This window comes from Artemia franciscana, unplaced genomic scaffold (genome assembly GCF_032884065.1).
Source record: "Artemia franciscana unplaced genomic scaffold, ASM3288406v1 PGA_scaffold_58, whole genome shotgun sequence".
NCBI classification, from domain to species: domain Eukaryota; kingdom Metazoa; phylum Arthropoda; class Branchiopoda; order Anostraca; family Artemiidae; genus Artemia; species Artemia franciscana.
In genome coordinates this window covers 118,835-134,882 of record NW_027062698.1, presented here as the reverse complement: position 1 = coordinate 134,882, position 16,048 = coordinate 118,835, and the positions used below count along the sequence as shown (strand labels likewise).

The window sequence follows — 16,048 nt, the reverse complement described above, 5'->3', positions numbered from 1 at the left end:
TTCAGTCGCAAAAATATAGAAAAATAATAAAGTAGAGCAATATGCTAGGCTAAACTAGCAGATATTCAGTATAGCTATAAAGCTTTACAAAGAAAGTACAAGGTTGAAAATACAAGTCCACAAAAAATTACTTACAGGAATGCATTATTGCACTGTACAAAGATCAAATTAACTAAGTCCTCTTTTAATTAATCTTTTACATTTTATTGTAAAAGCAATTGATGAGTGACTGCATTTTGAAAGACATATTGCCTTAAAACAAGGGTAGATTTAAAGTCACTTTGTATCTTTCGTTATTTTTCGGTACTTCATACATATCAAAACATTACAAAATATTTTGGTCATCTACAATAAAAGACCACGTCTTCTAGAAGCAAACTTAACTTGAATGCCGCTGAACTGTACTTAAATACAGCCTCATTCGAAAAAAAAACAAGCAAACATAAAATAAACTAGGTTTTATTCCATCAGATAATCCGTACACTAAAATGAAAACCCGATGTTTCAGGGTATCTTGTTTTTATGGCACTTAGTATTTACCAAGTAACATATAGCGATTGCAATTTCTGTCCGTCGTTCTGTCTGTCTGCCTGTCGGTCCCAGTTTTGCTAGTTCGGGCACTTCCAGATAAGCTAGGACGATGAAAGTTGGCAGGTGAATCAGAGACCATACCAGATTAAATTATAAATAGTCTCTTCCTTCCCCGATTCGACCATCAGGGGGGGGGGGGGGCGAGCGAGCGAGATAGTTGAAAAGAATTTTAATTGCCGATAAAGCAAATGATTGTTCTTCTTAAGTGTGGCTTGCTGGTCAAGGGATATGATTCTCCCTTAGGGTGCGAGAGGTCTCAGGTTCGAATCCTGAACCACCCCAATTTTTACAAGAAGAAGATCCGAAACTACATACGTGATCAACATAGCAATCGCTGAAAGTTTGCAGGCGTATCAAGAATTGGACCAGATTAAATTAGGAATAGTCGTTTCTCCAATCCGACGATCCGGGAGGGGGGAGGGAGTGGAAGGACGGTTAATTCGGAAAAAATTGAAAAATTAGGTGTTTTTAACTTACGAACGGGTAATCGGATCTTAATAAAATTCGATTTAGGTGGAGTTCGTGTCTCAGAGCTCTTGTTTTAAATCCCGACTGGATCCGGTGTCACTGAGGGGAGATGGAGGGGAAAACTGGAACTCTTAAAAAACGCTTAGAGTGGAGAGATTGCGATGAAACTTGGTGGGAAGAATGAGCACAAATCCTAGATACGTAATCGATATAGCCAGACCGGATCCGCTCTCTTTGGGAGAATTGGGGGGGGGGATTTCAAGTGCTTTAGAGAGTTCGCTACTTCTGAATGTACTAGGATGATGAAAATTGGTAGGCGTGTCAGGAACCATCACAAATTGACTTGATAGCAGTCGTTTCCCCGATTTGACAATCTTGGGGGGGGCAGAGAGAGGGGAAATCGGGAAAAATGAGGTATGTTTATCTCACGAACGGGTGATCGGATCTTAATGAAACTTGATATATAGAAAGATATCATGTCTCAGATGCTCCATTTTCAATTCGGATTGGATCTGGGGACATTGGGGGTGGAGGGGGTAAACTGAAATCCTGGAAATCAGAATCTTGGAAAACGCTTAGAGTGGAGAGATCGGGATGAAACTTGATGGGAAGAATAAGCACAAGTTCTAGATACGTTATTGACATAATCAGACCAGATCCGATCTCTTTGGGGGAGTTCGGGGCGATTTCTAGTGCTTCGGCGAGTTCGAGAATAAGCACAAGTTCTAGATGCGTGATTGATATAACCGGACCGGATCCGATCTCTCGTCACAAGTACTATATGAGCTCTTAGCTCTTGTTTTAATTGTTCCTGTTATTTCCTTTTGGAACGCAATCAATTGGAAATTTGAAAGGTTCAAGTCTGATGATTAGGGCAGATGTGAGAAAAGTTATCTTTCTCCTTAATCAGAGACAGTTTCCTCTCAATGATTGCTCAAGATAAATCTCATTGGTTGAGATGCAGTTCGATTAAGCAATTATTCTTGTCTATATGGATAGTAAATATAAAAAGCCTAATGATTGGGTATTTAAGGGAGTTGATTTCGTCTTTTCTTATCCGGCTATCGATATAATTACTAATTTTTCCTATCATCGAAGTTCATCCGTGTCAGGAAAGAGAAATCGTCACAATGCCTATCGTTAATAAAAATACTGGTCCTCCACCTTCTCTTTCCAGTGCCTCTCTTTTTAGCGTATGTCGGCTATCAATGTAATTGCTAATTGTACCAACCAATATATTTGGTGGTCAATATATTGGTAGACCAATTTACCAATAATTATACCAATCAATATAATTGCTAACTGTACCAATCATCGAAATTCTTCCGCATCACAAAAGAGGAAATAAAGCCGAAATGTCTATTTTTGTTAAAACGAGAGCACTAGCTCTCTATTTTTATCATACGAACATTTTTTGAAATTTGAAAAGCACCATTGTAATTTTCCAAAATAGGATTTAATCTTAAAAATAGAAAAACCTTAAGATTGTGTGGGCAAATAGACATTTCTGAAGTACAAATCTAAGATTAGTTTAATATTGTTGATTTTGTCAGATAACAAATGAATTTAAGTTGCAACTAAGCTTCTTAATTTACTAGTAAACATCACCAAGAATTATCGTACTGGAAAACATTACAATCTTAACGAAGTGTTTTCGTATGACCCCGCAAAGGAATGTAGTCAAGCACTGTAGTCAAGTCTGCAAAACTTTTTGTTTTAATGAGTATTATGGTCTAAATACCAAAATAATGCAACGTTTTCACGGAATCTTATTAATATTATTCATCCTAATACACTCCAAATCCTAATTCCATTAAACGTAGCTTAGTCACGCCTTTCATGGCAACAACTCATGTTCGTCTTCTATGCATTTACATAGAAAATAAGTATTTTTGTCATTACTTTTTCTGACTCTGAAGGGACACTCCAATTTGGGCCCCTGGAGACCCTTCACCCTTCAAATATATTTCGTTATACGTGTTTAACAATCCTATGGGACCAAATATTTATTAATAAGACATCATTCAATAATTCATCATTCAATAACTTTTGGACGATGATTTAAGATTGAATTCGCACGTTGACTATCTGACTAAAAAAGGCGCCTCGCTTTTACATTCATTTTCCAACCTAAAAAGATTTGGTACACCAACTGAGGTTTTAAAGTCTGTATACTGCAGCTATGTTAGACCTTCTCTTGAGTATGCATGCCCTGCTTGGCAACCGGGATTGACAAAAGATCAAACAGATAGACTTGAGACGATACAAAAAAGACCTGTAAAACTTATACTTGGACAAAACTACTCAACTTACGAGGATGCACTGAAACAACTCAATTTGGACTCACTTGATAGTCGTAGACATGGCTTAACATATAGATTTGGACTAAATTGTTTGAATTCCCCAATTCTTTGTTGTCTACTACCCAACCTCGAGAGCCCCCCAACTGAAGGACCAGTTACTAGACTCCGACAAATAAAAAAGAATTTTCCACAGTTACTGACTTGCTCAGCTTATAGTACTGAGAGATGTCGCAAATCATTTGTTCCATATTTTACCCGTCATTTTAATAATATTTACGCGACTAATATTTAATGTTTGATTAATATGTGTTTGATTAATATAATGTTTGTTTAGATTTTCCTGTGAGTGTTTTTGAAGGTATATATTATTTTTGTCATGACATGCTAATGCTAGCTCCGGCTATTGTAGTGAATAAATATATTCTATTCTAAGCAGTCAATTAGCCTAGAATTCAGAAACAAAATAAATATGAAGTGATTCAATACAGGTTATGCATAGTACTAGAGCCTCACCTACAACTTATGTAAAAATTGGAAGTACTTAATCCTTCATTATATTTTTCCCATTATTAGATACACACCGGATTCTACACAAGAGAGGTATTTAAAACTTCATTGATCAACGGATGTCATTCCTGTTAACGCTAAATGATGCTTTTATACAATATAATACGTTAACTACTTTGTCTAGCATAGCTCTGCACTGGATGAGAGATATGGGAATTCCTGCTAATTAAACCGAAGAATCATTCTCCTCTTAAAAAGTGGAGCCTATTCATTTTCCCCTGTTTCAACACATGTCACAGGCGATATCTAGGGGTTTTCATGACATAACTAGTCGTGAAACTGATAGTCATATTTGAAGCACGTAACTCGAGGTAAATAATACGTAGTACGTTTTGATGTTTTTAAATTAGTTAGTTTAACACAGCATACTCTTAAAACCAAGGTATACTAGGCATACAGGTATTAATGAAAGGGAGGGAGGGTAGCTGCTTCACGTTTGGATTCTTTTTGAAATCTCATTATTTTAAGTTTTTTCAATAATTTCCTAAATTTGTGAAATAATCTAAGGCTTTTGTGTTTTTACTTTCAGATTTAGCCCCCCCCCCCCAAGAAAAAAAATCCAAATTACAGGTCTATCTAACATATTCCAGATCAAGGTGACTTTTTATAAATAAGCTCATATAAGCTTATTTATAAGCATATAAGCTCACTTTTGTACATTTTACCATTTCGATTTTTGCCTTTTAAAAGTGCTAACGCTCAAAGAAGAGAAAAACAATAGTAAAAAAACCATGGTCATTGTAAGCAGTACCTGAGCAAGTATCCCTGCACCAAACCTACCAGCAAGAAGAGCGGCTTGTACCAACCCCGTTAACTTTTCGAATGTCATCGGCAGATCTTGAGCATAAATATATGTACTGTAGGCTACTTCTGTAGAGGAGGCAACGGCATAAAAGAACTCAACCGCCTGAAATGAAATGATGAGGGCAAAATACCAAAATGACAGTGCATTTACCAACAAGCAAATTTTCTTTTAGAATAACATTCAAACATAACACTGAAAAAGGTCAAATCCAATCGGAGAAAACAAAATTAACGACATTAAAAGCTATACTTATATACACAGGGCATTCCATTTGTCTTTGTTATGCTAAGATCTAAGCAACCGAAACAGATTTTTTTTGCATATGATCAGTATCCTATAGAGTAAGCTTCAAATATCAGCTAATAATCCCTATAAATCTTTCTATAGTAAGGTAGTTGAGCATTCCACAAAATAAAGTAAATTGTTGAGTCCCATTCAAAGGTTACAGAAATAAAAAAAAATCAATAGAAACTAAACCTTTGGTGCTAAGGCACCGTGAAGAGCTGCATAAACTGTTGCCTATACCATACGATCATTGGATTGGCCTGTGGTCAAACGTTACTCTCAAAACCCTCTAAAGGCCAATAAACCTACCTGCTAATCCCTGCCAAACTGACTTAATATCCAATAAGCCATTCTTATGAATGCGCATGACAGAAATGTAGCCCTTCCCTTACTGAGGTTCGATCAAGTATGGACACCCAAAACCATAACTGTGTCATTTGGCTGCATTTTGTTGAATAAGTTTCTGTCCATAGTAATTATGCTGATTACAATATAATCTGATATAGATCCTTGTCCTACCTTCGTATCTTCAGCCGATATTGGATCAGGTGCAGACCACGAGATGTCATGGCTACTAGCAAAGCTCTTACTTCCCATTCTTGGATACAACATTCCCTTCTGGCAAGTGCAGTCACAAAATTTTTTTAGCAATCTCCCCTATTCCTCCATTACAAAGTTCAAAGTGATCCTTGGTTTTTAAACTCAATTCTGAACTAAGACATTAACTATTACTTAAGACCAAGCAAGGTTGAGATCCAACAATCCCTTTATTCGATATCTTAATGAGCGGAATGAAGAAACACCTCATCTCTCTTACCCCTCCTTGCGCTGAAGTCAGATGGTCTTCAGACTCTAAGAAAAGGAAAACAAGGACTTTCTATCAAATGTTTTCTATTTTGGATGAGGCTGAACAGACGGATAAATGTCCTAATGACAAAAATTTAGGGACTCCTAAAGATTTGGGACCCTGTTTAGACTTAAAAAAGGTAAAATTTGGAAACCAGCTCTGGTTTTCGACCAAATTTTGTTGAAACCTTACAGCCAGTTCTGTTGGATGCCCTAATCAAAAGCAATCAGCCGTCCCTTCCTAATTTTTTTTTAGCAGAGGTAGAATCAAAAGAAACACAATTAGTACATTGGCTCTTACTTCTCATAAGTTTCATTTAACTCTGAAAATTCGTTCTGGTATATGTTTCGTTGACAAGAACAGAGGAAATCCCTTCCCAACAAAGGTCATATTTGGGCCCAACAATAGGCGAGACAAGGGAAACTAGCCTAGTTTTGCCTGTCACCAAGCTTGGTTGAGACCCAAAAACCTTTTCTAGTAAATATATGGTGATAAGAGACAATAGAAGCCCCCATCTCTCAGGGTGGCCTGGTGGGTCAAGAACCCCAAACCAACACTAGAAGACTAGTTCTTATTATGTGCTGATGCAGAAAAAAACATTAAGAGAGGAGAAGAAAACGAACTTTGCAATTGTTGGTATACCAGAGTCATCAGCAATTTTGAATTCTGCACAAGCAATCAACTTAACAGAAGAAAATAGCCTCGGAGCCATCCTAACAATGGTATTATTGAAAGGTATTATTGAATGGATGAATGGTATTATTGAAGGGTATTATTGATATTATTGAAAGGTATTATTCAACTCGTCCGAGTTGGTAGACCAAAAGATGAGTCGTCACCTCGCAAACTACTTGTGAAATTAAGCAAAGAGTCATCTGAAATTAAAAGGAAGCGTCAAATCATTCTTAAATCGGTACTGTACCTCCGAGCAGTTAGCGATGAGTACACCCGAGCCAAGTTTTTACATTAATCCGGACCTAACTTCCATGCAGAGAGGAGCCCTAGCAGAAATTTGTCTGTGGAAAGGAAATGGTTAGAACCAACTTTACTTTCAACAAAACCACGAAAGGACTATAAAACAACAGGTAGAGCTCAAGAAAGAAAAGGGCTAGAGCAATCCAGAGAGAAAAAGGGCATCAAAATATTATATCTAAATGCAGACTCCCTTTCAAATAAACTTGAGGAGCTGAAGCATAAAATTCTAGAACTTAAACCCAAAAATAGGCGTCACCCAACCACACTTCCCAAAATTTTCTATTCCAGCCCACACAAATCACTCTATAAATCTTGAAGATAAAAATGGCAGTGGATTATTATGCTACACTCATGAAAATTGTAACATAGCTATTGTTGATGTAAAAAGAAATGGATTAAATATTATATGGTTAGAGCTAACCCAGATAAATCTAAAAACGATAAACATTAGAACCTATGTACAGAAGCCCTTCAAGCACCCTTGAAACTGATAACATTCTCTCCCAAATTTATGAGCATTGCAGACCAAATACTACTAGCATTATACGGGGTGATTTCAACTACCCAAGAATCACTTGGGTCACCAACCTAAAAGAGAATTCTAAAAGTAATAAGTGACAACTATCTAGACCAGCTTGTAAAGCAGCCAGCTTAAATTCGGGGAAAAGATAAACCAGCAACACTGTGCAACAATCGCTCAGAAATTGAAATAGTTAGAAATGAGGCACCTCTAGGCAAGTGGGACCATGCTACTATCACTGTTGAATTGAAATCTGAAACAATGAAAATAAATTTAACCATTATAAAGCAGACTACAAATCAATGCGTGAGGCTCTGAGTGAAGTAGATTGGCCTAAATAATTTTAAGTCTTGAGACGGCAGAGGAGATGTATGAGTTATTTTATGATAAAATACAGAAAATGTTAAAAAAAAAAAACTTTGTGCCAGCTAAAATAAAGCACAGAAGACCCTCATTGAACCGAAAAACTGTGGAGCTAATCAAAAGAAAGCAGCAGGTTGGAGAAAGTTCATAGCAACTCATGCTGACAAAGATTATAAACTATTCTGCCGCTTAAGAAATAAAGTAAGAAAACTAACATACTATTTTGCAGTTGGAAAAACATAGGAGGACCCCACTGGAAAAGCCAATCTATTTAGTTATCACTTCGCATCAGCTTTTACACCATAGTCAGATTATAGAAGTAAAGGTGGACGAATAGAAGACGAAAATATTTGCTTCTCAGTGATAGATTTCGATAAAGAGTCCATCTATCAAAAATTTAAAAAGCTAAACACAAATAAATCTGAAGGTTCAGATGACGTTCTTCGCATTCTAAGAAACTTCTGGATTGCGGGCAAAGCACTTGACTGAATCACAAATTTTCTGGAAGGCAGAACTCACAGGGTGAAAGCAGATTGCCACATTAGCACAGCTGTGACAAAAGTGTCTAGCGGTATTCCGCAAGGTGTCAGCGGACACCTGCTTTTCAATCTTTTTGCAAACGACATGCCTGACAATATTAACTCAGATATCACACCATATGCTGGTGATACAAAGCTTTTTAGACAAATCAAATGCCCAAATGATATTCAAGAACTGCAGACCGACTTGAACAAGATAGTCGATTGGATGAGGACGCAGGAAACGGAGGAAATCCCAAACAAAAGTTCCCACCCCTGCCTTGGACCACAGAATTTCAAGTCAACCTATAGCTTTAACACCAGTCTAATAACAAACACTTCTTTTGGGCAGGACTTCGGAGTAATAATAGAGCGAGATAAAATTCACCAAACTACAACGAATCCATCGTAAGCAAAGCTTCGAAAATAGTTGGATTTATTTGTAGAAACTTCACCTTAAACGATCCTCAGCTTTTTTCAACTTTATTCAAGTCTCTTGATTGGCCTATCATTGAATATGGTCATACGACAATAAGACTTCACTTTCAAAAAGAAATTGATTCACTTGATAAGATTCATCGAGGAGGAACAAACCTGTACCAAAACTAAGAGGCCTCCCCTACTGTGACCGATTGGAAAAGCTGTCACTTCCTCACATTTCCCATAGACTCTCCCGAGGTGATTTTATTGAAAATTTTAAGCTATATCACAAGTACTACAATAACATTGGACCAGAGGAAATACTCTTCTTCGACACAAACAATCTGCGAGGACACAACTTTAAGCTAAAACAAAACACTTTCAATAAAGAAGTTGGAAGGTGGGCCTTCTCAAACCAAGTAGTCAAGGAATTGAACAACCAACAATCAGTTGTTGCTTTTGAATAAGTTTGGCTGATTTTCGACAACCCTTCTAGCTATCGTTTTGATGACATGAATTTGGGGACTTCTCTTTTTCTCTTAGAGACAGCCCGTTCTGGTAAATGATGTCACCATAAGAATGTATAGGGAAGGGGGAGGAGGGGAACCCACTCCCCAGAAACTGCTTACGACAATTGAACAGGGTTTTAATCCCCCACCTAAAAAAGGATGACTAACACATGAGGTCTTATCCCAGCAAGTTTTAGTGATACTCCATAACATTTCTGGTAGGTGTCCTAATAACAAGAATTTCAGCCTTCCCACCAACATCACCTGGTGCGTGATGACCCTTTTTGGTAGATATGCTGAATTAAACACTTCAGGGGCTGAACTCTTCTCTCTCCATCACCCCCAAAAGTCATACTTCGCATGGAAACACAAAAAGTGTAACTAAGACGCTTACTTTTACTTTCCACCAAGTTTATTTTACATCCAACAACCTCTTCTCTGAGATATCTGAAGTGAAAAAAATTCATACAGCCGTTCCCCTTTTTTGTCTTTGGACAGAGATTGAATCAGTTCTGATCCCTAAAAGGCACAACTAGAGCATTAGTTCTGACTTACCACTGTGAAAACAGTGATTAACCTCCCGTTTAGTTTTGTTGTGATGTAACAGCCACTTCTGAATGTCAAAAGTCCATATATCCCCTCTTCCCCCAGATTTATTTTTCAAATGGTAGCTGCACTTTTTATGTTTAGTTCTGAGCTTCTAATATTTGCAGATTTTCAAGAAAAAAATCGATCAAAATCAAAAATTCAATATAAAAACAAATCGTCACATGAGATCTTCAGATCGGCCTTTCAAGAATCATTTCCTAAAAATGAAAAAGAGATACAGTTTTTGTTTACATTAGACACTGGTAATTCAACATTACGATACACTTAAAAAGTTTATTTTCGAAGCTAAAGACTGTTTCGGTTTACTTTTTATATTTATACTATTTGATAGTCTGGGGAAAAACTGATTTCATTTGTCTTGTTTTCTCAAAAAATCGCTAGAGCAATACATGGAAGGCTCATGGCTCTTTACTTAGACAACACTATAGGCTACACCTCAACCCTTTCCCTGTAAGACACTAACTACTCACCATTCCAGACTTGCTGCACAATGATACGGTTCTGGCTTTGGAGAAGATGTCAAATTGTTGCCTATAAAATAGTCCTTTGTTTTGCAGATCAGAAAAAGCAGATACCCAGCACAGTGGAAGAGCCCCTGCCACTTGATTGAAGGCTTTCTGGTTCTGCCTTGCCTATTGTTTATGTTTATGAGAAAAGGTTGACTAAATAGCTTTTCCGACCCAAGGACTATTGTAGTCGAGAAACGATGTAAATTGATAGATTAGAAAAAGCGGATAAATGACACCTTAAGCCATTTTCATGCGTCTAAGATCCTGCATACAATTCATTGCATTAGCTGACGTTATTTTACTACAACATCTCTTGCAAATACCAAGAATTGCAGAAACAAATTGTTTTGTTGTTTTGATTCAGTTCACTTGCTGCATGTGAACTTATAAAAATTATAGAAGATGGTATACCAATCTTGTAAGAAAGGGACTTCAACTCGATAGATAAATAATTATTATAATATATGAAAATAATTACACTTTTCAAGATTACAAAGAATGGAATGAAAAATGTCGCCACAACAGACAAAATAATGAAATTTGTCCGATGATATAAAAACAAAAGTGTGTGACAAAATATTACAGAGAATACAAAGGCCCCTAACAAAAGTAGGATATAATTCACAAGAAGAAATACAAGGTAGGCTGCCACAAACTAGTCCGACCATTAAAAATAGCCATCAGACTCTGACTTCAGGAAAGTAGCCTTTAGACTTCAGGGTTCAATAATATAAACATTAATTTTTTCACTTTGTTCTGCATCACCATCTTTACTTAATATTACTTAAAAAAACATAGTGTTGAAGACGAAAATCAGGATGACCAAAGACGAAATAAGGATGAGCCCTCATATTATGTCCAAAAATTAGGAGCTTTTTTGTTTTTGAGGCGTTTAAACTGACAAGCCATGCATCTGCCCATGCCTAAATTTTCTCCAGGTCAGCCTGAAGCTTCTTGTAGGGTGCACTGAGATTTTCGTCCTTTGCAATTGATGTCTTTGTCCTTGTACCATCGAAATCCGCGTAAGCCCGTATGCTTTCTTTGGCATTACAAAAGTGATCATACCAGCCTGCGGGCAAAGAGATTCCACACCAGAGATCATACCAAAAATCTACCAGGGATACTGTTGCCTAAAATTCGCTTTTATTGTTTCAAAGCATCTCCAGAAGAAAAAAAAAACTAGTGCAGCATTTCTCTAAATTTAGGCTGTTGGTGCACATGATAGAGATAATAGCTTGCTTCAGTTACGAGCTCTTAGTAGTTTAGGGCTGAATCTTTACAGTTTAGTGCTGAAATGTCTGTGTTTCCTATACTTTTAAGTACTTGTAATTTCCTCTGCAGACACCTAAAAACTTAAAGGGGCATATACTACCAACCCCCCCCCCCTCTTCAAAAACATAAAGGCTCACCAGCTATTTCAATCAATGATACTATGTTTTACCCAAATGTTGATGAAAAGTGATTAAATAAAAAAAAGTTTATCATTGTTTAGTACCCCCCCCATCCATGATGTCTTTTCTCCTGGAGGATCCTTGACCAATTCAAAGGGGTAAATTCCCTCTATCCTCCGTGTCCCCCTTCCATCCCTTCTTTGCGACCCTTCCAGTAACGGAGTACACAAACTAACCAATTATTTCCAGCAAGAACACTAAGTCAACATCAAACATTAGTTTTCAAAAGTCCCTTCAGAGAAGTTATGGCTAAACAAATGCATCTAGTGATTATTTCAAACCACCTGGAGATTGTATATATCCACAGTCCCTACAATTTTGACTGTGTTCATTATTAATCGTAGCTTGCTTCCACATTTTTGTATTGACAGAACTCAACGTTCTCAATTTCAATATTTTGAGCAGAGATCTGTATTTTCCTAAGACTATATGTTTTTTATTCTTTAGAATCTTTAGTTAATTTGAATTTATATATATCCAGTCCCTAAAATTTTGACTGTGTTCATTATTAATCATAGCTTGCTTCCACCTTTTTGTATTGGCAGCACTCAACACTCTCAATTTTAATATTTTGAGCAGAAAATCTGTGTTTTCCTAAGACTCTCTGTTTTTTACCCTTTAGAATCTTTGGTTACTTTGAAGAAATAAATTTATCCTAGCTAATTCTTCATCGGCCTCATGTAAGACCATGCTTACTGAGCCCTTGTATATTAAATAAATATTTAAATTAACAACATATAATGACAGAAAATACCAAAGTAGAAATAAAAGAAAAAGAAATAAAGGTACCTGGAAAGCTCCAACAGTTTGACCCAATATCAGAAGAATCCAAGTAATGATATATGCAAATCCCTCTAAAATAATAACAGGTTTATATCTCAGAAAATCTGTCAGAAGAAAAACAGCTATCAGAAGGAGTAAATATGAATAAGTCCAAACAGGAAATATGTCTTGATAAACCTAGAATGAGATTAGGTATAAGGATCAGACAGCCAACTAACTTTAGTTTCTTTTTTTTTTATCACAGGATATTGGTTCTAGCCTAACTCAAACTATAACACAAAAGGAAGTATATCTTAGTAAACCTAAAGTGAGATTAGGCACAAGGATCAGACAGCCTACAAACTTTTGTTACATTGTCAGGTGGATTTAAAACAAGTAGTTGTGGGTATCAAGTTCTTTTATTTATTAATCACATTTACATTTACATATATATATATATATATATATATATATATATATATATATATATATATATATATATATATATATATATATATATATATATATATATATATATATATATACATGACATAGGCCCATGGGGAGACAAGCTCGAAAAACTAGGCTTAGACAAAGATACAATAACAAATTACACTACAATACAAAGATAAACATGACGGCAAAGATACAATAACACAACAATAATATGAAAGTAGCAGCTAGTCCAGGATCTTTCAATATTATTGAATATAAATTAATACTAGAAGATAGCTGAGAGGCCCACATTCACCCAGAGCAACAAACCATACAAATAACTTTTCCTTATTAAAAAGATGCTTAATTAAAAACAATCCTGAACCAAATGAAATTTAAGTTTCCTTTTTATTAAATGGATATTTTTATTAACAGAAAATTTATCAATAAGATCCTTGTGAGCATCCCAGCACCAGGCTATTGACACAAATGGAGCAAACTTAAATCTCCCAGTACTATACTTGCCAATGCAGATACTCTTTTTTCGTCGAGTGTTATAATTATGTAAATCTTGTGATTGGGAGAACAAACTTGATTGAGGTAATATGGTGGTAATTTCTTAATGTCATAGCTGAATTTGAAAAGAATTGCTCCAAAAGTAAATTGTTGAGAAACTGGAAGCATATCTAGATAAGTACATAAAGATGCTGTAGAAGACGTATTTGGAAGTTCAATAGGTGATGGAATAAAAAGTTTAAGGATTCTGAGGACTTTATTTTGTAAAATCTGTATTGGTTTAACATTAATATTATTCTGAGTCAGAGCAAATAAAGCTTCAACTTTTGCATTAAACCAAAATACCTTGAGATCTTTAAGCATAGATTTTGAATGTGTGTTTTAAAAGATAAGCTTTCGTCAATCACAAGTCCCAGGTACTTTATCGTTTTCACCCAAGATATTGATAATAGATACTTTGAAGAAGCAACTCAGGTAATACAAGGGCAGATATTTGACTTTCTGCCATAAATTATGAAATTAGTTTTTGATACATTCAAAGCAATAAAATTTGAAGAACACCAATCAAGAACATTAGAAAATGCAGTATCCAGTTTTGCATCCAACTCCTCATCATTCCCCTCAGAAATTGAAACTGCTGTATCATCAGCAAAATGTGTGTTGAGACATGGGATTAGCAAAGCACTGTGAAGATCATTTACATAAATTGAAAAAAGCAGAGGACCTAGGACAGAGCCCTGAGGTACCCCAACCTTCAAAGATTGAGGTACAGGCAAATCAAGCAATGGCTAATCACAGAAAAAGCCAAGACAGATAGTCCAACTGAGTGAGAGGCAAATCTGGCATAACCCCCTTATTAGGATTGTACAAAAATGATGTTAGTTCATTTATTAACAGATAAGTCTATCTATTATCTGTCCATGCATCATTCCTAAGGCAGAAAAACTAAGGTAGATAGTCATAGAACTAAGATAGTCATAGAACCTAAAGTTTTCCAAGTGTTTGGTTAAATGGCACAAGTAAACGGTGGGAGTAAGTATGAATGCCGTATTGGACCAATACGTGTTTGTTAGCTTTTAGAAAGGCACACCTGCCTAGAGTCTAAGGCAGGTTGACCAAGATTTTAAAATTGACATAGGACTGTTAGATTGCCTGGAATGAGAGGTAAACAAGGCATGCTTACCTATGGTCTTAGGCAGGTTGAGCCAAGAATTAGAATTGACACAGGACCATTAGTTTACAGAGAATGACAGGAAAACAATTGTCTAAAGTCAAATTTGCGCCCATTTGCAACGAGTGTCAGGCAAGGTGATTGATTCAATTCATAAACTTACACATAGGGTAAAGAAAAATAAGTTACTGGCTTTTTTCAACTATTCAAATCAGCAATATGTCAATATTTTCCCTGTGAATTGGTTTAGCCTTTCAGTGATTAAATTAAAAATCTTTTTTTTTAAACTGAAAGTAAGAAGCAACACTAAGACTTAAAGGAACAGAAATTGCTCCATATATTAGGGGAATATCCTATCCTCAATACATTTCTCTTTATGCCAAATTTTCTTTTTTGTATTTCAATAATGTCTTTACTCTAATTAGACAGTTGTTGTGTTTCAGGAATTGTTCTTAAATGATAAGGACAAAAAGTTAAAATTAGTGTAAAGAGCAAGGTATAGAGAAGGGGGATTTGGCCTCATATATGGGACAATTTTTATTTGTTTCAATATTGATTCCTACTTTTAGTTGAAAAAAAACTAGTTTTCTTATTTAATTTCTAATTGTTTTTTAAATTAAAATAATGCTAGAAAATCTATCTTTTTGCTTCATGTGAAATCCCCCAAGAAAATTCCTCCTTGGAAAGTTCCTTCTGCATAAAGTATCCCATCCCCAGACAATTCTATCTCTACTGAAAATTCCCCCCAAAAAAAACTTCTTGTGGACAATTCCATCTGGAAAATTATTTTTAAGCCTTCTTTCATTTGAAAAAAAGATTTTTTTTTTCCCTTCTAATTTCTAATCATTTTTCAAATCAGGCCAGAAATCTTCCCTCCATGGAAAGTTTTTCCAGGAAATCCTCCCCTCCCAATGTCCAATGGAAAGTTTCTCCCACATGAAATTCCCCTATGGAGAATCTCTCCCATATAAAATCCCTCAGAAAATTTTCCCTGGGCAATTTTCCCAGAATATCTCCATGTGTAAAATTGAATAGGCAAAGAGAAAGTAAATCAAATAAAAAGAATTTTGTATAAGAATTCTGGTAAATACCCCTGTCCTTGTGTATAGTTTCCCTCTGAAATTTCTTCCCCAGAAACTTCCCTCACCATAGAAAATTCTTCCCTTGGAATCCCCTCCCCCAGAACATATCCCTGACATAAAATTTACTCTACCCCAAAAATGTCTATTTACTTCCAAATATCAAATACTATGTGTAAACACTAGACAAATTCCATAATTTACAACCCTTTTCTCCATGGACTTTCAGGGTTGTGTCATCCCTAGGACTTGATACTAGACCTTTCAACTATGCTGATCAAAATGGCTATATCAAAATTTTAGCTGGATGACTTTGGGAAAAAAGGAGCATGGGAGGAAGGGGGA

The 16,048-nt window shown here is 35.9% G+C and overlaps 1 protein-coding gene across 1 annotated transcript in view; it reads right to left on the bottom strand.

The window, feature by feature from the left end:
* Nucleotides 1-16,048, bottom strand: part of LOC136042056 (thiamine transporter 1-like) — a 46,582-nt gene that overhangs the window by 28,841 nt on the left and 1,693 nt on the right. Inside the window, exons 2-3 of the mRNA XM_065726921.1 lie at nucleotides 12,530-12,700; nucleotides 4,681-4,836 (exon numbers count right to left, since the gene is read on the bottom strand). Of these exons, the coding sequence (XP_065582993.1) occupies nucleotides 4,681-4,836; nucleotides 12,530-12,700 (327 nt within the window). The remainder of the gene's footprint in view (nucleotides 1-4,680; nucleotides 4,837-12,529; nucleotides 12,701-16,048) is intronic.